Below are 20,940 nucleotides of genomic sequence, written 5' to 3' on the forward strand. Positions count from 1 at the left end.
CAGGCTTCAGAGCAACACGGAAGGGGACTTGAAGCTCCTTGACTTGTGAGTGTATGCGCTGGCATGTGTGCCTGTTGGAGGTGGTAATGCATGCATATGTGTATGCGAATGAGGCTTTTTTTTCTCACAAAGACCAAACACAGGGATTGGAAGGGCACAGTTTGCAGGCTAGAGAAAAAAAAAAGACAGCAAAAGACAATTGTGATAGAAGAAAAGAGGAGCTTTGAGACATGGTAGCATTCTGGCTCCAAGGAGAAAAAATATTAGTAAGGGACTCTTGGGAGAGAGTAGAGCCCATAGGCTTCAGGCATTGTAAATTATGCTTATAAGTCCTCCCTTCCTTCCTTCCTTCCTTCCTTCTTTCCTTCCTTCCTTCCTTCCTTCTTTCCTTTCTTCCTTCCTTCCTCCCTTCATTCCTTTCTTTCTTTCTTATCAGGCTTCACCTAAGTTAGAGGTACCTTGGGGAAATACCCACAGGAGGTTGGGCAGTAAAAGGGTGCTGAGCTCTCCATGCAGTTTCTCCTTGAGGCCAGAGTGGTGGGCACTGCTAGTCCAGAATCCCAGAGTGACCAATAGTAAAGCAAGTGTGGACTGAGGAACCAGGCAACACTGAGAACCGATACAAAACAGACTGAAGCAGAAAATATACTGAGGTCAAACCCCTTTCCCCAAACATAACAGAAGTAGCAGGTTCTGGTTAGAGGGGAAACTGGAATCTACTATCCAGAGAGTGGCCATCTGGGAAGTCAACTGTGCCACTCTGTGCCATAGTTATTGATACACAAATATAAATACAAGTTATGAATGTGGACTCAGGAGATGTGATGCCTTGGAACCAAGCCACATCCCAGTCCCCTTCTCTATGGCTTGATTGCAGAGGGCAGGCTTACCTCGACCTTTGTGGGAGTTTGTCCAGATGGTATAGTGAGAGTTTGGGGAGCAAAAATACTCCTAAGATTGAACTACCAAACCCACATTTTACTTTTTTTGGACCTCAGTTTCCCTAAATGTAAAATAATAATTAAAATACTGGCTTCTGGGGCTGAGGTTGTGGCTCAGTGGGTAGAGTGCTGGCCTAGCATGGGTGAGTTACTGGGTTTGATCCTTAGGCACCACATAAAAATAAATAAATGAAAAAAAAAGGCATTCTGTCCACCTACAATATTGGCTTCGCATTGTTATTGTGGGAATTAACTGAGAAGCCACGGAGGAGGGCTGGCCCAGAGCTTGGATGTAGCAGGTGCTCAGCTGAATCTCCTTTGCTCCCCTGGCCTCCTCCCATACCTCACCCACAAACTAGATCCCAGGATATCTTGGGAAGAACTTGAGAAGTCAGATCCTACCTTTGGTTAAGGAGTGAATCCCAAGCTTGACTTGGGAAAAGTTTCCGCTTCCAATTTCCCCTCGAATTCGGTAGAAGCCTATCCGTTTCCCCAGCGTGATCTCCCTCACCACCTTCTCATCGTGGGACATGTCCTGGGTCAGCTTCTCGAAAGGTGTCAGCTGGCGGGGCTGTCTCTCCTCACCCTCCTTGTTGCAGTCTGTCTGACCACTGCTCTCCGCGCTGTCTCGCCGTTCCCACCTGGCACTGTGGGTGTTCACCGGGCCACCTCCGTTTGCATACACTGCGGTCATCGTCCTCGCGGGTTCACGTCTCCATCTCAGCCAGGAGCAAGGCTGGTTCCAGAGGAGGCAGAGGCCCAGTGGGTGGGAAATGAGAACTGAGGCTCACAGGACTTCAGTGTCCCACACAGCTGTCCTGGGAGCAGGCAGAAACTTCTTGCTGAACAGCTTCCTTCCCAGCCTCAGTGAGAGCAGACAGAGGCTATCCAGCCCTTCCCACCTTCCCTGGCCGTGAACTTGCAAGCTTTACTGTACAACTAGACACACGTCCAGTTACCATAACTCTTCCCAGATGGGACTTGAGGAACTTCTGGCTGGACGTGGAGGCTGCTGTTTTATAGTAGGTGGCTGCGTCCTAGGCTCCCGTTTGCTATTTACAGTGATGGCCAGGAAATCTTGCACAATGGTGTGTAAAAGCCCCACCAAGGCCCTCAAGTCCCTGCTGCTGGTGCTTATCTCTCACCTGCTTCATTTTGTGCTTCTCTATGCTCTTAAGTCATAGGGCTCTGGAGACTGATAAGCTGGACCCCAGGAAAGAAGAATCTTGCAAATCAGCCTTCAGTCACAGGGCAGCCAGAGGATTAAATCCTTGCAATGTCACTTTAGCTGGCCTTTATTTAGATGAGCCTTCCTCTAAGCCCTGAGCTGTCTCAAAAATTTGGCAGGTGCTGGCTTATCCTGAAAATACAGTAAGAAAATGATTAGCCCATGCTAATGTACTGTACAGGGTTTATAGTAAATGTGAAACTGCTTTGTGAACATTTATCTAAATGCACTCAGCAAATTTACTCGATAATACACACTTGATTACACATGACTTAGTAAGAAGAAAAGTGTACATACATAAAGTCCTTGATCTACATGTAGGAAAGCCCGCATAGTCTGTAAATCTTTCCAGCAAAAAAGTAAAGTTTAGGAAAATATACATTTTGCATTGGGTGGCTTCAAAACCATATTTTTTTAAAAAATGATAGCAATAATGACAAAACAATTCTCTATTAACCATCAATTGTCAAAATTTCTTCTATTTATGTGAATAATAATGTTATGTATCCTTTAATACCTTAGTAAGTTCTGTACAAATTTTCTATACCATTTGCTTCCTTCCTTTCTTTCTTTCTTTGTTATTCTATGTCAAAAGCTAGTTTTTTCCTAGCTTTATTTTTAAAATACTTCTGATCAGGTGTTTACATTCCAGGGCCTGCACTTTATTTTGAAGATATGGAATGGAGGGTGAACAGGTCTACAGCATTATCAGTGATAAGAAATGCTGCCTGGCTAGAATGTCTTCTAGACTTTTTTCCCTACACTCCCTGGTAGGAAACAATCTGGATCCTTAGAGCACTTTGTGTATTTTATGAAATTTCAGATCTCCATGAAGGTAGAAACTGGGTTTAAGTCAATAGCATGTCCTGCTACCCTCCTCTCTTGCTCTGCAAGGAGCGTGATGTCTTTTGTATAGAAAGTACTTGTTAAATGTGTGTTGAATTTGATTTTTAGATATGAGCATTTTTTAACAAAAAATCTGGCTGAAAACATGAGAAATTGCCTTGGAAATGTGGATTTCCAACTCTGCTTGATGAAATCACATAATTACAGTTAAGAATAGGGTTGCACATATTATTATTATGGCAAAGTATGGGGTTGCCAAATAAACAGAAATATGGAAAGAGGAGGTCGATGCCAGTTATTGTTCCTATTTCTGGAATTTTTGGGAGAAGAATCCAGAAGGATAAAGGGACCATGAGCAGTGACTAAAACATCTCTGGATTAGAGTTTGGTTAGGGTGTTTTTTTGTTTGTTTGTTTTTTGAATTTTTAATATTTATTTATTTTTTTTTTAGTTTTCGCCAGACACAACATCTTTCTTTGTATGTGGTGCTGAGGATCGAACCCGGGCCACACGCATGCCAGGCAAGCGCGCTACCGCTTGAGCCACATCCCCAGCCCTTGGTTAAGGTGTTTTTAAAAAACATTTTAAAGATAAAATATCTTTAGTTGGGTTGAAGAAATCTAAGTCACTAATTTGAAATTGTCCTTGGGATCACAGGCTCCTTTAAAATTCTAACAAAACCTATGACCCACACACTCACACAATCTCACTCAATTTTAAAGGGTTCACAAATACTTTGAAACTCAGCCCTGTACCTCAGGCTGAAGATCTACTTCAGGTCAAATCCTAGTAGATCTCCGGCAGAGACATGTAAAGCTATGGAAGTAGTCAGTGTAGAGCACTTGTCCAGGATGCAGGAGGTCCTGGGAGCCATCCTTAATACAAAACAAACAAACAAAGCATTTAAAGAGATCATGCAATAAGAGTCTAGAAGTGCAGTACCATTAATGTCAATCTTGATTCTGAAAGAAACTTTAACTTAACCTACATAAAAGGAGAAGGAGGATTTTTGACATAATGCAGTGCTGGGTTACCTCCTGATCTTGGCTCAGAATTCTCAGCTCTGAGCACCTCACCCCTATGTTGTCTTTGTCACTGACCTGTTGCATGTCACTTAGATTAGCACCTGGAGGGCAAGAACCTGTACCTTATTCATCTGTCTCCAAGCCTGCACAGTGTCTGACATTTATTTGATAGAAGTTTGTTGAAAAAGGAATGGAATAATATAGCAATTTGTTCACTGTTACCTTTAGGTATGACTTAGTAGTGGTAAATATTTTTATTTCTAAACCAATAACACTACTCCAATACTTACTTTATCTCAGAAAACTTATTTCAGCCCATATTTCCAACATCTGCGCTACTGTCTATAAGCTATTAGGATTCTTGGCTCCACCTTTTTGTGCAGGTAAAAGCTTTGACTGAATTCCATCCTCTGGCTGAGAATTGCTGCAGAACTCCTTAGAAATCCAAGTTTCTCCTTCCTTGTCCCTTTCAAAGGATGAGCTCACCTCAAGCCCTTAGGCCTCATATTTCACTATACCTGCTTGTCCAGACTTGTTCTTTGCTTTCTGGCTCCCCTAACCCTTCCAATTCCATTCTTAAGTTCCATGCAGGCCCTCTTACAATGGGTGAGACTTGCTATTCTGATTAACTTCTGGAACCACCCAGGAGCTTTTATTCTTCCCTCCCAATTCCACACTAAGGGAGAGATCCAATAAAATTGCCAGAGATGGTCAGGCTCCATCTTGGATTACATACCCTACACCCACAGATTAAATTTCTTGCCAAATGTTCTGAACCCGTTGTCTTGCCTTAATGGTCAGGAAGACAATGTTCAGTTTAGATCAGATTTAGGGGTATTTGCACTTCTGTAAATCTTGTTGTGGTTTGTCTTGAGGATGATCTTAACTTGTTGGGACAGCTAGCAAACCAATTGGGGGAAAAAACTGAACCTCTACTCCAAATCACATTCCACATTAAATCACTGTAAAATAAATGAAATCATAAAATTTTATTACCCAAAAAATATCAGAAAATTTTCTGTAACCTTAGATAAATCCATAAAAGAAAATATCAAACTTGTCTACATAAAATTATAACTTTTTGTTTGCTCAAGTTTTCATGAACAACAACAAAAATCAAATGGCATGAAAAATACGTAGGGAAAACTTTCCAATATATGATAGACAAAGAGCTAATTTTCTAAATAAGTAATAAATAAAATGTATAAATTCTTGAGAAAAATACTAATATTCCAGAAAAAAAATGATAAAGAACATGAACAGATATTTCACAAAAAAATGCAAATGGCTCTATAACACATAAAAGGACAAACTCACTTATAACCAAATACTACCCTTAAATTTGAATTTTCACATATTAAATTTGAAAAAAACTGTCATAGTAGTGCATACCTGTAGTCCCAGCTACTCGGGATCATGGGATGGAAGGACTGCTCAAAACCCAAAGTTCAAGACAAGCCTGGGCTATATATTAAGATCCCATCTCAAAAAAGAAAAAAATAAAGAAAGAGAAAAAAATTGTGATAATACGCCGATGAGAGAATGTTGGGAAACAGGAACTCTCATTATTGTTACTAGGACCATACCTTGGCACAACTGTTAGAAGGTAATTTGGCTATCAATATTAAATTACTAGTGTCCTTTACCTCAGCAATTCTAGAATTTACCCCACACATACACATATGCACAAAGACTTATGTATTTCTGACATAAAGGTGAATAGATATTCACTGTCACATTGTTTTGTAGTAAGAAATCAGAAACTGTTTAAATGTGCATAGGTAAGGAACTGTTAAATATATTATATACACACATGGTGGGTTACTATGCACTCTTGCAAAAGAATGGGTTACCATATCCAAGATATACTGTTTAAGAGTATATCAGAAGAATGTGGATAATGTGTTATCAGAAGTGTAAGAAAGAGCTGGGTGCAGTGGCACATCTGTATCCCAGTGGCTCAGGAGGCTGAGACAAGGGAATCACAAGTTCAAAGCCAACTCTAGCAATTTAGCAAGACCCTAATCAACTTATTGAGACCCTGCGTCAAAAATAAAAAATTTAAAAAGGATTTGGGATGTGGCTCAGTCAAACCCTGGTACCAAAAATAAGTGTAAAAAGAAGTGTAAGAAAGAGGAGGACATGGGCTAGGGTTGTGGATCAGTGGTAGAGTGCTTGCCTATGTGTGAGGCACTGGGTTTGATCCTCAGCACTACATAAAAAATAAATAAATAAATAAAAGGTCTATCAACAACTAAAAAGAATTTTTAAAAAAAGAAAGAAAGAAAGAGGAGGACATATCTAAGAAACTGGCATAGTCATTACATCTGAGGATGGCTATCATTGAAATGGATATTAGGGCAAAAGAGAGGTATACTATTCATTATTTACTCTTTCATATGATATACTTTTTTTTTCCCAGCAAGTGTGTGTTTACCTGAAAAATAAAACAAAAATATGTAACATGTTACCCCCTTGTATAGTTGGTGTCCAAGAAGTTTGCTTTACTTCTAGCTATACAGAAAATTGCCATACCTGATTCTTTAATGCCTAATGGGTTACTTTTTAAATCAAAAGACAATTACGGATTTTTGGTTAAATGCAGAGAATTTGATATTCTCACTAATTTCTAGGAAGAAACAGAAAAGGGTGTCTGTTGAGAAATAAAGAGTTTAGGCCAAAGGCTAAGATGATGCAAATGATTTCTAAATGGTAAAACAGACTTTCAGTGTGCTTGTCCCATAAGGACCAAAGGAGTAAGAGAGGAGATGGCAGCAGATGTGTGATACCAACACGTTTGGGGACTTGGAAAGAAAATTGAGATGGGGTGAATAAATGAGCAAAGACAGTAAAGAAAATTGAACTTGAAGCCCTGCGTTAAGTGGACATGACAATGAGACTCAACATTCTGTGTGCTCCAAAGATTTCAAACTTCAACAGAAAAAGTACCTCAAGGTCAGAGGAGGGGCCTGAGACCAAAACCATAGGAGTTGCTTCAGTATAGCAGGGAGAGCCCCAGTCCTTTCCTTCCTCAAAGAGAAAGTTGTTACTTTCTCTTCCCCACTCCCCCACCCACAACATGGCCCTGCTTAAGAACACAAGGCAAAGAAGAGGGGGTTAGGTAAACTGTCGGGGTATGGAATCCCCCTTCCCCACTTTCCTTCTTCTCCCTGCACTGATTTTCCAGAATGGAAAGAAATAAACATAGACATCTCCAGGCAGAGAATTCCTCTTGGATAGACTAGCTCCGGAGAAAAGACCTCCCGAAACATACACTTGGAGGTTCTCCAACAAAAAAGCCACCCCACCAGGTATGACAGGACCCCTGGGGTACCAATGCCAGGTATATACAAGGAGCCTCCAATCAGACTGCAGAGCCATCCTTCTAGAATGAGTACCCAGTCAAGAGACACCAGATACTGGAGGAAAGTCTCCAAAATTAAAGAAAGGAATTATATCCAACCAAAACAACCACTACCCAAACCAAAAGGAACTGGAAGGAAACAGCAAGGAGGAAGCAGAAGACAAAACACCCACAAAATACAAATAAGCAGGTAACAGGCAACTCAGACAAGAAAACACTCTCTTGAAAATTAAAGGATTTACTTGAAGAACTATTTTTTAAAGATCTACAAGAGATGAATAATAGAGAAGAAAAAACAAGTAAACTGAAAGTCAAACATCTAATTATAGGCATAGCCAGTCATACTAATAATATATACTTCCAATAATGTAAAGCATATCGTTTCTATTATACCCGAATTGCCAGCAAATCTCTAAAATTTCAAAAAGAGTAATGAATGAGGGAAAACTTTGGATTTTCACATATTATAGTAGGATAAAAAAAATTGAACCAAAAAAATCTAACAGGAAAGATAAATCTTATACAGGTAGGGGTGTGTGTGTGTGTGTGTGTGTGTGTGTGTGTGTGTGTGTATGCATACCATTTTGCGAAATATTTTTTTCCTAGACATTTTTTCTTAGATATCTAGAAATATAAATTCTAATTAAAGGTTATGGGATTATAATAAATAGTATATATTTTGATTACTTTTTAGCAGTACCCCCCAAACATCAAGCTCCATCATCTTGAAAAAATAAGCAAATAATGGAAAGTTATGACATACCTAAATGCAGATGAAATCTCCCCTTTTTCAGAGGCAGGTGGGGTTTTCATTGTTGCCTTTTGCCTTTTTTTGATTTTGACCCATTTTTATGGACATTAATGAGAGATTACATACCCACCCAGACAAATATATGGAGCCACATCTTTGTAGATCAAAGCCTCTGGAGGAGGCAGAATGGTCCTTAATTATTAGCTTACTGCCACTTAGCAATGCATTAAATAAGATGAAAGAAAACAGCTTGCTTGGTCATTCATTTTCTTGACTTGCAACCCCACTGTGAAAATAATATCAAAGGAAACCATCTTGGCTTTATTCTCTTTGTTTGAGTTCAAATTACAAAACTTCTGGGCAAGGCTTTCAGACAACATCTTTGTTGGTTGGCAAGGCCAGGCATTGCTTAGAGGAAAAATCTGGGTTTTCTCTATGTGTGGCAACAAGATTCAATGATAACCAAACCCCAGTTGTAATGCTTCTCAGAGAGAATCATTAACAAGCATGCTTCACTTGAAAGTTTATTTTACCGTTTAGAAATCATTTGCACCAACTTAGCTTTGGGCCTAAACTCTTTATTTCTCCACACATATCAAGATACCCATGGGGGACAGTGGGAAACTTTTGAATCAAATGGAAAATCAGTGTGAGCTGGTTCTGCCCTAGGGCTGTGGCCCTGCTCTGTAACAGTACCTCTCCTGCACTCCATGCTGTATACAGGCCACTTTCCCCAGGCACTTGGTCCAGGTCTCCCCAGCCCACTCTCACTCACCATCGATGACAGTCCACCCAGTCAAGTGGAATTACATAAGCTCTTCCCACATCAAGTTCTACCACACGAGTGGTTCCCTGGACCATAAAGGCCACAGATTCAAATGCTCAGGAGGGCAGCACAGGTGTTGTAGGTGTTCTAGGTGAACGATCCAGGGAGAGCCTTTGCCCAGCATGACCAGGCAGCCCTTGCTCAGCTCCAGCCACGTTAGAACACAGCCTTCCTTTTGCCCAACTTTGTAATTCTTGGAAAAAGACTGGCAATTGAGATGTTTGTTGGTAAACTTGCAATGTTTAAATGGCAGTCAGGTGAAAACAATGTGTGGTGAAGTGAAGCTGAACTGTCAGTCAAGATTTGGTCTTTTGATTGACAGTTTATGGACTGGGTTTTATAGGAGCATTATCAAAGGGAGGAGGGGCAGCACATAGTCAAATATATCTAGAAACACTCTTTGATAATTGTATTAGTGTCTTATAGTTGTATAGAGTTTAAAACATGCAAATGAAATGTTTGTTTAATTCACTGTGCCCAAGTTTATTGAACCATCTAATTCATTCTCACAGAATGTCTTTTTGTCACTGGTCTTTTTCTTAGAACTCTGACTTCTGAGTTAGGCAAAGCTAATTGTCAATTAAATATCTGTAAGAATTTGGGTCCCCCACAGGACCCAAATTATGAAGATTATGAAAACAGTTCAGTATAGGGAGCTGCCCACATGTCTGGGGTCTGGAATGACAGAGTCCTTTCTTGGTGATTAGGTATATTTTAACCTTGGGAGGATTTAACATTGAAAATGGAAGTGTTTAAGAGACTTGCATCCCACAATATTAATAATTTTATTTTGATGAACTTGTACAAATTTGGTATTTTTATGTAGTTGCTCTGTAAAGAGGAAAATAGTTTTGTGCTTATAAGAATTGAAGAACTGACTTAGACTTGTGGTTTTGATGTTTTATTATTTTAAAATAGAGTTGAAATATATTTAAGAGAGCTTATAACTTACCCTGTTTATATGTTTAAGCCATCATATTTATCAGAATTGTTAGTATTTGGAAAGGTTTTTTTTGTTAATCAAATTTCTTTGAAAGGAAATGAAATAAGTTATAAATGTAATTTAGAATACTTTAAAAGGTTTAAGTTTTGAATGGGATCAAACATTAATCTTTAAAAATGATTGTTAGATGGATGGCACTAGAGCAGATTATGCTTAGTGAAGCTAGTCAATCCCTAAAAAACAAATACCAAATGTCTTCTTTGATATAATGAAAGCAACTATGAACAGAGCAGGGAGGAAGAGCAGGAAGAAAAGATTAACATTAAACAGAGACATGAGATGGGAGGGAAAGGGAGAGAAAAGGGAAATTGCATGGAAATGAAGGGAGACCCTCATTGCTATACAAAATTACATATAAGAGGTTGTGAGGGGAATGGGAAAATAAACAAGGAGAGAAATGAATTACAGTAGATGGGGTAGAAAGAGAAGATGGGAGGGGAGGGGGGATAGTAGGGGATAGGAAAGGTAGCACAATACAACAATTACTAATTGAGCATTATGTAAAATTGTGGATGTGTAGCCGACGTGATTCTGCAATCTGCATTTGGGGTAAAATTGGGAGTTCGTAACCCAATTCAATCTAATGTATGAAATATGATATGTCAAGAGCTTTGTAATGTTGTGAACAACCAATAAAAAATAAATAAATAAATAAATAAAAATGATTGTTAGATAAAACGATGTCTGAAAATTGCTTCAAAATAACCAAGAGTGGAGGGAGTGATGGGGGTTTAAATGAAACAAGATTGGACATGAATTGATCTTATTGAAGCCGCGTGATGAGCACCTAGAAGATTATAACATTCTTTGCACTGTTTTTAAAAAAATTTTCTACAATACAGTTTTTATGTGACTGTTAACATTTGCTACATCAAAAAATATAATATCTGTACTTTCAAAATGCTAGGCATTCTACAACAGGGAACAGTGCCTGCTGAATGCACGCATGACTGAATGAATGACTGAATGACATGATGTGACAACCCCATAAAGCAAAACATTACCATTCACTCCTTACAGATTAAAACAAAAACAACAACAAAAAAGCAAATCTAAGGACAATTGAAATTAAGAAAGTTGCCCTTAATTTTTCAACTGTGAGCTCCAGAAGGGTGAAGACTGTTGATTTAGGTAATCTTACAAAACGTGACACAAGGAATTTCAAACACACGAGGAAGAGAAGAGAACCACGTTCCATGAGAGAGATTGCAGAATCTGAAGCCCACCCCCCGTTCAGATTTTAACCTTGTTTACAATTCATTTCCAAAACACAAATCTTCCCACCTCTTTTGAGAGACAATGCCTACCTCAACAAACAAGAAGTGGCATTAAGATCCCGAATGGAGTCATGCATTGAATCACAAACAGGTAGTTCTGAGCAGAAAGACAAAATACATCCTTTATCCTCTCAGAAATAACTAATTTAGGAAGCAGTACAGGGACACTGATGCCTATTTGCAACTCAGGGTTTATTTTTAGGAGTTTAAAAATATTTGCAAATCAAAGTAGAAACTGCTCTTTTACTGACTTGTAACTTCCTTCAGCTCTCATGTAGAGTGCCCATGAAGAAGCAGAGCAGAGCATGTGAGGGATAGCTATCGCGGGCATTAGAAAAACCTTCTTTTCTACTCGAGCAGCAGGGCTAAGGTCATGAGTGAGGAAAGTGGGCTGCAGATCAACACTCTTTCATAAAAAGTTCAAGAGGATTTGAAACCTTTATCGGGGTCTCCCATAGCACATAAGTGATCCCTTCACACAGAGTGAACAATGCATCTGACAATTCTCTTTTTTCTTTTTTCATGCATACACACACAAAACAAACAAACAAACAAAAAAAACTATAAGCCTTGCATTCTGGATAGATATGAAGGATGAATAGACACATAGGTGGTAAGTGGATAGATAGAAGGTAGATAGCTAGATAGAAACAAAGATGTAAAGTGTAGTGGACCAAGGATGGTATATCAATTGCAAAGACCAGGTTTTAGTTTTCTGACACTTCAGAATATTGTGAATTATTTATACTTTCATGGACATCCAATTCACTGAGGACTGGTCATGTAAAAGAAACAAGATGATACAAAGTATACCATTGTTTTAAAAAGGATCACCTTCAAAGCCAGGCATCCTGGCTTGTGTCTGTTAATCCCAGTGACTCAGGAGGCTGAGGCAGGAGGATGGCAAATGGGAAGCCAGCCTCACCCACTTAGCAAGACCCTCAGCAACTTAAGGAGACCCTGTGTTAAGATTTTAAAAATAAATAAAAATAAGAAGAACTTGGGGTGAAATTAAGTGTAAAGTATCCCTGGGTTCTATCATCATTGAAAACCTCCCCCACCCATCCCAGCCGCCAAAAGTACCACATTCACTCTACGAGCAACAAATTAATTTCAACAAAACAATATCATCCAAAGTTTTCAAATAATACTATTAACCGAAGTTTTTAAGTTTTGTTTGTATTTGATAAATATATTTTGCTTTATAGCTGTATATAAGTTTTAATAAAAATTAATTTAAATGGAGTTTTATATTTTTAAATGCTTATGTGTGGGTGTGGTTGTGATGCTGGGGATTAAGCTCTGGGCCTCATGCATTCTAGGCAAATGCTGTACCACTGAGCTGTTTCCTGGGTCCTATTTTTCAATACTCTTGATATAAAAATTTTATTTACATTTATTTATAATAAAATAATTTAAGTCCCAAGAAAGAATTGTGAGAGTTGTATTCTTTTAAAAGTATACAATGAGGGCTGTGGATATAACTCAGTTGGTAGAGTGCTTGCCTTGCATGCACAAGGCCTTGGGTTCAATCCCCAGCACCACCAAAAAAAAAAAAAAAAAAAAGTATATGATATAAATTTGAGAAACTCTGAGGGAGTGTTTCTTCTGAGGGAGAGTCCTTCAACCAAAACAACCAAATGGGGCCATGGAATCAGTATTGAATAGAGATCAGAACAAAGTTAGGGTCTTGACTTTCCTACTAAATATCTATGGGACCTTGAGCAAGTCTTTTTCCTCTCTGACCTCCAGTGAGGGTCCTGGACTCCATGATATTTTCAGATCATTCCAGCCCTGATCTTCTGGGATTCTGGGTTTAACATTATGGGATGAATTCCAAATCATCTAATGGGGAGGAAAAAAATCCTGAAGTCCAAGTATTACATTGCCCCCTTCTGGGCCTTTGTAGTACCCACATGGATAAGAGTCCTAAAACCCCATTAACCTAAATAGTTAAAACGAAATATTATAGCCCAATCCCCCTTTTTCATCACAATCCAAGTCAAAGAGTTGGATATGAAAGTGTTCTCATAGAAGTGTTAGAAGACAAGCCAGAAAAGAAAGGAGAGAGGGGTTCCTTTGAACATGGAGGCTGGGGCTGGATTCAGCAGAGTTTTACACACAATTTAATCTCCATCCATCCCACCCCCCATAAGAAATATGATCAGTTGTCTTTTATCAAGTGCCTAGTATGCTCCAGATCAAACTGGTCCTCCTCTCTTCCCCTCCTCTCTTCTCTTCTCCCCCTCCCTTCCTCTCCTTCTTCTTTGTCTTCTCTAACAATACTTCTGAAATTCTCCTGACTCTTCCAGCCAGAGCTGGAGTACCTGTGTCTGTAAAGTCTCTGGTTTGTTCCCACAGTTTTGCCTTTTTTCTCTCTCTCTCTCTGTCCAAGTCTCCCCCACCCAGTAAATTTGCCTCTGCCCCATTTCCTTGTTTGAGCACTCCAGAGCTCACTCATGTTTCCTTCCACCACCGTCCTGTGGCACTTGAGATCTGTATCCCGTACTCCTGTCTTCGACTTTGTATTTTTTGTGTGTTGGGTGAGTCAAGCTTCCTCTCAAGCTGTTCTTGAGATCAGTCTCCACACACTAGATGTCCCAGTGCACCCCCAACAGCCCTTTCCAGCACTGTGCTGAGAACATCGTATTGACAACTCAGAGGATGGCTTCACCTTTACTAATGTCATCCACCTTGTTCTTGTCTAGGGGAAATGACCAGTACTTTAAGGAGTAATTGCTGATATTTAGTTTAAAATAGGAGAAACAAACGGTGGTTTTCTTCTCCAGACTCGCTCCTGTTGCGATTTCCCCCATTTTGGTATATGGCAGCACGTTCTTCCAGCTGACACCATAAACCTTGACCCCTATTTTATCTCATGCTTCATGTTCAATCTGCCCATCCAGAATATAATCACTTACCACCAAGTCCAAGCCAACACCAGCTTTTGGTTGGATCATAGTTATGGCCTCTACGGCTGATCACAGATTGTTCTCGCCTGCCCCCCACCTAGCCAGAACGGGGCCTGTTTTAGAAAATCCAGGAAGATCCTTCTAAAAGATGTAGATCAAGTCATTTCTCTACTTACACCCTTCAATGGCTTCCCATCTCACTCAAGAGTGAAACTTAAACCCTTGAAATTAAACCCTTCAAGGCTCTGCCCAGTAAGGTCATCTTCCTCTCTGTGGCCTCTCTACTGTCCCCTTGCTACTCTCCAGTCACATTGGGCTCCTCACTCTATTTGAAGGCACCAGGCATGCTGCTAACTTCTACAAATGCCTACTGACCCATTTCGGGAAGCTTCTCCCACCCACCATAAGCCAAGGGGAGTTCCCTTACGCACTTCCAAAACCTGTAGCTAGCAGCATGTTTTCCCCTTTCTTTCTTTCTTTTTTTTTTTTTTTTTATATATTTTAGGGTTTTTTTAGATGGACACAATATCTTTATTTTTTATTTTTATGTGGTGTTGATGATTGAACCCAGCGTCCCGTGCATGCCAGGCGAGGGCACTACCACTTGAGCCACATCCCCAGCCCATGTTTTCCCCTTTCTTTCTTCCCTTTTTTTTTTTTTTTTTTAAAGCAGCCTGATTTTCTCCACCACTCTGTAAAGTTACTAGATGTATACATAAGAGGATCCACCAGGATCTTGAAATAAGTCAATTTTTTGGGGGATTAGATACAAAAGGCACAAACCATAAAAACAGAAAAAGATCAATGAGTTTGGCTATCAGAATTTAAAATTTGTATGTGTCAAAAAGATACCATTAGGGGCTGGAGATTTGGCTCAAGCGGTAGCGCGCTCACCTGGCATGCGTGCAGCCCAGGTTCGATCCTCAGCACCACATACAAACAAAGATGTTGTGTCCACCAAGAACTAAAAAATAAATATTAAAATTCTCTCTCTCTCTCTCTCTCTCTCTCTCTCTCTCTCTCTCTCTTTCTCTCTCTCTCTTTAAAAAAAAGATGCCATTAAGAAAATAAATAGGCAAATTACAGAATAGACTGTATACACAGGCCTCTAAACAACATCTTGCACACCATAAGTGCTCAATTAAATATTTTTGAATCACTGTATAAAGACTTGTCTCTTTCCCATCCCAATACGGATCTATTCTAATGAGTACAGTCAGCTTAGATATCAACACCCTATGACTGTTGAATGGGCATGCTAGTGAGAGGGAAGTTTGTTTTTATTGAAGGAAGGAAAGGTATTGGAAAACTTCATTAGTAGAAATAAAAGATGATAGGGCTGGGGTTGCAGCTTAGCGGTAGAGTGCTCGCTTAGCAAATGCAAGGCCCTGGATTTGATCCTCAGCACCACATAAAAATAAATAAATAAAATAAAGATATTGTGTCCAATTACAACCAAAAAAATTAATTAAAAGAAATAAAATGTGATAAATCAGTAAGTTCTGTAGACTGTGAGCAGGTCACCAGGACCCCTAGAGAACCAGGCAAAGTAAGGATTGGGTAACTGTAAGCCATTCCCACAAGTAGGTTAGCCTGAAACATGGGCGGAATTTTTGCAAAATGGAGCAGGAGGCATGTGCCTCACTCTTAGTTGCTTCAGGAGGGCCAACACTTTTATAGTGAGAAAAATCCACACATGAATGTTAACTGTCAGGTGAAGGTCCTTTTAGATCCTGAGAGGAGCTGGGCAAAGTTTATCCAACGAAGGGTGAGTTCAGAAAGGGGAAAATTTACTCAGGTAAAAAGGATTAAATTGATCCTGCACACTTGAGACTGCTTCAAGGTGTGGCATAGACCCACCTGACCATACACCCTGTGTCGCCCAAGACCGTCCAGGTGTTTCCCAAAGTGATGTTACCTCCCTTTTTAGTCTCAAAAGTATCCTTGGTTGGGTGGAATACAATCACACCCTCTCCTGTGTTGTTTCTCCCTCTTATTTTAGATAGTCAGGGAGGATACATAATCATGTCATTGCAGATCTATTCACTAGTTAGCATCACTCCTGGAGGGAGGGGTAGAACTGGAGCAGTAGACAGCTTGGTGTTTAGTTTGCTTTACTGGCTCTTGCTATAGCCAGGTGATCTGGGCACTGGGAGTACAATAGTGAGTCTTCTTTGTAATTGTTTTGAATTAATGTAATTCTTTCTTACCCCTAAAACTATCAGTAGAAGGCAATGCTTTCTTTCTTTTTTCTTTTCCTTTTTTTTTTTTTTGGTACTGGAGATTAAACTTGGGGGCACTCAACCACTGAGCCACATCCCCAGCCCTTTTTAATTTTTGAGACAGGATCTTGCTAAGTAGCTTAGGGTCCCGATGAATTGCTGAGGCTGGCTTTGAACTTTTGATCCTCCATCCTCAGCTTCTGGAGTCACTGGTGTTACAGGTGTGTGCCACCGCACCTGGTTGTCAATGCTCTCTTTAAAGACATAGAAACCAAGGCATGGAATAATACAGTTAAATAATTGCCTGTGATCATTCAGGGTGAAGAATCTAGAAAAGACTCCTATATATGATCAATTTATGTTCGGTCCACTGTCTCCATCATCAGCTCATTTAACAACCGTTTATTAAATGCCTATTATGTGTCATCAGCTCCCTCTCTCAATGGTGAATTTATTGAGAATCTAACATCCTGGACTCCCACTGTGTGTAGATAGCTCAAAATAGACAATCTGCTGCAGAGATAAGAACATCAGATACCATTGTTCAATGTCTGAAGTGCACTCTGTTTCTATTGGAGAAAATGACGAGAAGAGACCCATAGTTCTAACAGTAAGACAAATCTTAATTGTACAAGTGCATTGTGCTTCAGGGATCCAGACCACACAAATAGGTTATAGGATATTTGTACATCTCCTTTGGAAAAAATGTTTACTGAGATGCTTCAAATATTTTTAAAATTGGGGTTTATCTTTTTATTGGGTTATGTTATTTATTGATTCTAGATACAAGTTCCTTATCAGACACATGATTTGCAAAATGTTTTTCCCACTCTGTGGGTTGTCTTTTCACTTTCTTGATGGTGTCCTTTGAAGCATAAAAGCTTTTCATTTTGATTTCCAGTTTATCTAGTTTTTCTTTCATTACTTTTATTTTGGTTTCACATCTAAGAAACTTTTGCCTAATTGAAGGTCATAAAGATTTATGCCTATGTTTTCTTTCTAAGTCTTATAATCTTAACTCTGACAGTTGGATCTTCAATTCATTTTGGGTCACTTTTTATTTATTATATGAGGTAAGAGTCTAGCTTCATTCTCTTGCATGTGAATAGCTCTTTTATTATTTTGGGGGGTGGTACTGAGGATTGAACTCAGGGGCACTTGACCACTGAGCCACATCCCCATCCTTTTTAATATTTTATTTAGAGTCGATGTTTTTCTGAGTCACTTAGGGTCTCTCAAATTGCTGAGACTGGCTTTGAACTCGCAATCCTCCTGCCTCAGCCTCCTGAGTTGCTGGGATTACAGGTGTGTGCCACAAGGCCCACTCTTCATTATTTTTTTAACTATCTATTTTTTAGTTATTTTCTTAGTGGTTGCTTTAGGGGCTTATGATATACACTGTAATTTATCAGAACCTAGTTTATCTTCAGATTAATTTAATTCTGGGGAGATCTAGAAACTTGACTCCTTTGAAGCTCCACTCCCTCTTTTTCTTTACTGCTGTTATTATCATACATATTGCATCTTGTTATAACTACAACTTCATATAATTTTGTGTCTTTTTGAACAGCTGAGAGAAGAAAGGATGGTGAGTATAAATAGACTCTGGGTTATTATAAGCCCTGAGCATGAACAAGTACTCTCTGCTTTGCTCTTATACCCCCTCTGCTGGAAGCAGTGTTTGTCACTGGTCACGATGTACATAAATAAATGAATAATAATCTCCATTCAGACATTAATAGACGAACTCACAGAAAGTCACAATAAAGTGTGGACACGAATAAGGAGATTAATGAGGCTAAGCGAGTTGTGATGTTGGAGGGCGGGTGACATTCAGAGTGAAGAGCAAGAAGAAAGTGTCTTTCTGATTTAAGCAGCTCCTTGAGGACAGGGCTATCTTATGTATCTTATCCTAGCACAAAATGCCTGGCATGTAGTAGACACTCAGTAAATGCTGAATGAATTAATGAATGAAGGATCCCGTGGTTGGTGCAGAGCTAAGAAAATGAAGCAACAGAATTCAGTCTTAGTCCCAGTGCTTCCCAGATGGACACTACCTCTGCCTCTTTTCAGTGTTTATTCCTTTGTATTCACAGGATCAGACATGAGCAAATATAGGGACAAACTCCCCAGTTTCCACAGAGCACATTCCCTCAACTCACCTGACAGGGAATCACTTACAGAGCTCTGCCAGAAAGAGCTATTTCGTCCATATGAAAACATAGCATCTTTACATTTTTAAATGCTACTGAGGAAAAAAGATATCCAATGGCATGTGCATTTCTTACAGATAAACACCTAGAGATCCTAGGATGTATACCTAGGATCAAAAGAATTAGGTTTTTTAAAATCAAAACATCATTTTTTTGGGAAATAATAAAACCTCTGGAAAGACAGAAAAGTCATAAATCATGTAGGTACAAGCAGTCATGCTGGACTTCACGTGAAGAGAAAATATGTCAAAACTAAACTGTCCTTGCATCTGAAGGGTACTAGTAAATAATGCGGTAAAATCCATTAAAGAACATAAATCCTGGAGTCCAAGATCATGCAAGCCTGGCTGGCTTGGAAAAAGCAAAATACACTGGTATTTAAAAGAAGAGGAACGGATGTATAGTGGGGTAAACGTGTAATCCCAACCACTCAGTAGGCTGAGGCAGGAGGATCACCAGTTCAAGACCAGCCTCAGCAACTTAGTGAGGCTCTGTCTCAAAATAAAACATAAAAAGGACTGGGGATGTAACCAGGTGGTAGAGCACCCTGGGCTCAATCCTCAGGACCTAAAATAATAATAATAATAATAATAATGGAAGAGCCCTCCCTTGTCTGGCTGCACTTTTACTACTCCAATGACTGCTGGGCACAGGTGTCTGCTCAGGGGAGTTTTGTGACTGATGTAATTAGAGATACTGTTTTCCCCAGAGTGGGGCACTGATTTGGGGCTGATTGAAGAAGTGATTACACAACTTGGAGAGGTAGTTTAAGTGATGCCCACCAGGGAGTCAAAGGCTTTCCAAGCCAATTCTGAGAATTACACACTGTTCCATGGTATTTGCTAATTGACTTGGTATTTCTGACTGAAAAGATTTCCCCACGGAGGCAAATGAAAGTAGATAATGAGGCTCTTTCATCTCATGTGGCAACTCCTGAGCAAAGCCTTAGCTCTAGAGACCAGACACTATTAATGCAGAAAAGTGCAAAAAGATTCAGACAGAACAGGAAAAAGATTCAGAAGTATGCATCAAAAAGGTTTTTGCTATGATTCTCAGCCTGCATCCGTATTAGCTTGAATTTTATGAATTATTTATAATTATGAAGATAAGGAGTGTGCAGTAGAAACAACTGCAATGTCCATGAAATGGGCTATTTCTGAGAGCTTCACAATAGTCATTGCTATTCACTTAACTGGGGATCTGTTTACATACAAGGAAAGATTCTGTGTCTGCAATGTGCAGGCAAGTTTTGCATGTCTAAGAACCTCACTACTGTCAGGATGAAGGAAAATGAAATTAGGGTGGAAGTGGAGAATTTAACCATGTACAATTCTATGTGTGCAGTTGTTATTTTTGATGTTGCTTTGACTATTTATAATTACAACTGCAATCTTGGTGTAAGTTGCTACAAATACACATTTATCTCAACTGCTGTATAGGAATGTGGACCGTCTCTGATGAGCATGTGTATAAAAGGGACTCATCCCAGGCAAATAAACTGGCCCACCTGCCTGGGATGATTGAGGTAAAGACTCCAAAGCTGAGATATTCCAAAGTTTCAAATCCAAGAATAAAATGTCTAAGAAAACCATGAAGTACCCTGTACATCTTTGACATAATTACCAGTTGGCACAGGTGGAGGCTCAAATATTGGTGGCAAAAACAATAAATAGCACGTATAGGTTCCTGTATCCTCCACTGGGCCTGGGGAACCATGCAGAGGGAACTCAAGCTATAATTAGGAATATATCTGGTAGGCTTTCTAAAAAACTGTTTCTTTTAAAGTTAGGGTTTTGAGAATTCTGAAAGAAGTTTAATGAACATGAGACCAGATCATGGTGACAATGTGCTCACCAACATGTTTCTTGATGCTCCAGAAAATTCAGGAACAGCCCCCATGAATATATTTAGCTTCTGCCTGGAGACTTGTTCCCAGATGGGCAGATTTGGGACTGGGGGGAGGTCAATGCGATGAACTGTGCCTCTATCAACCTGCCACTTTTGCTACTGAGAATAAGGGGACAAGGTTACTTTTATGCAAAGAAGCCACTAAAAGAGGGAGGAAGAGAGATGGGGAAGGAATGGAGGGCCCTGCTAAGCCTCCCACCCTGAGCCAAAGTTGAGTCAGTAGCCTTATGACAGAGCTGTGCAGAAGCCATGGTTATGTCAGGGGCTGAATCTGGTCCTGAGATTTTTAAGACTGAAGGATTTATTTGGGGCCTCAAATAGACATTTAAAGATGCCCGTCGGAGCCCAAATGGCGAAGTGCAAAGGATGAAGGTTCCCTACATTGAGAACAGAGGCTGGAGGGGGGCCTGCCTGGGAGGGGACT

The 20,940-nt window shown here is 39.7% G+C and overlaps 1 protein-coding gene across 2 annotated transcripts in view; it reads right to left on the reverse strand.

Annotated features, from left to right (window-relative positions):
• Positions 1-20,940, reverse strand: part of Nim1k (NIM1 serine/threonine protein kinase) — a 59,461-nt gene that overhangs the window by 18,934 nt on the left and 19,587 nt on the right. Inside the window, exons 2-3 of one of the 2 annotated variants that reach the window (XM_005319663.5) lie at positions 3,771-3,890; positions 1,344-2,301 (exon numbers count right to left, since the gene is read on the reverse strand). In XM_005319663.5, the coding sequence (XP_005319720.1) occupies positions 1,344-1,635 (292 nt within the window). In that variant the 5' untranslated portion in view covers positions 1,636-2,301; positions 3,771-3,890. The remainder of the gene's footprint in view (positions 1-1,343; positions 2,302-3,770; positions 3,891-20,940) is intronic. The other variant, XM_040273488.2, reaches the window with a different exon arrangement.

Source organism: Ictidomys tridecemlineatus, chromosome 1 (assembly GCF_052094955.1).
Source record: "Ictidomys tridecemlineatus isolate mIctTri1 chromosome 1, mIctTri1.hap1, whole genome shotgun sequence".
NCBI lineage: Eukaryota > Metazoa > Chordata > Mammalia > Rodentia > Sciuridae > Ictidomys > Ictidomys tridecemlineatus.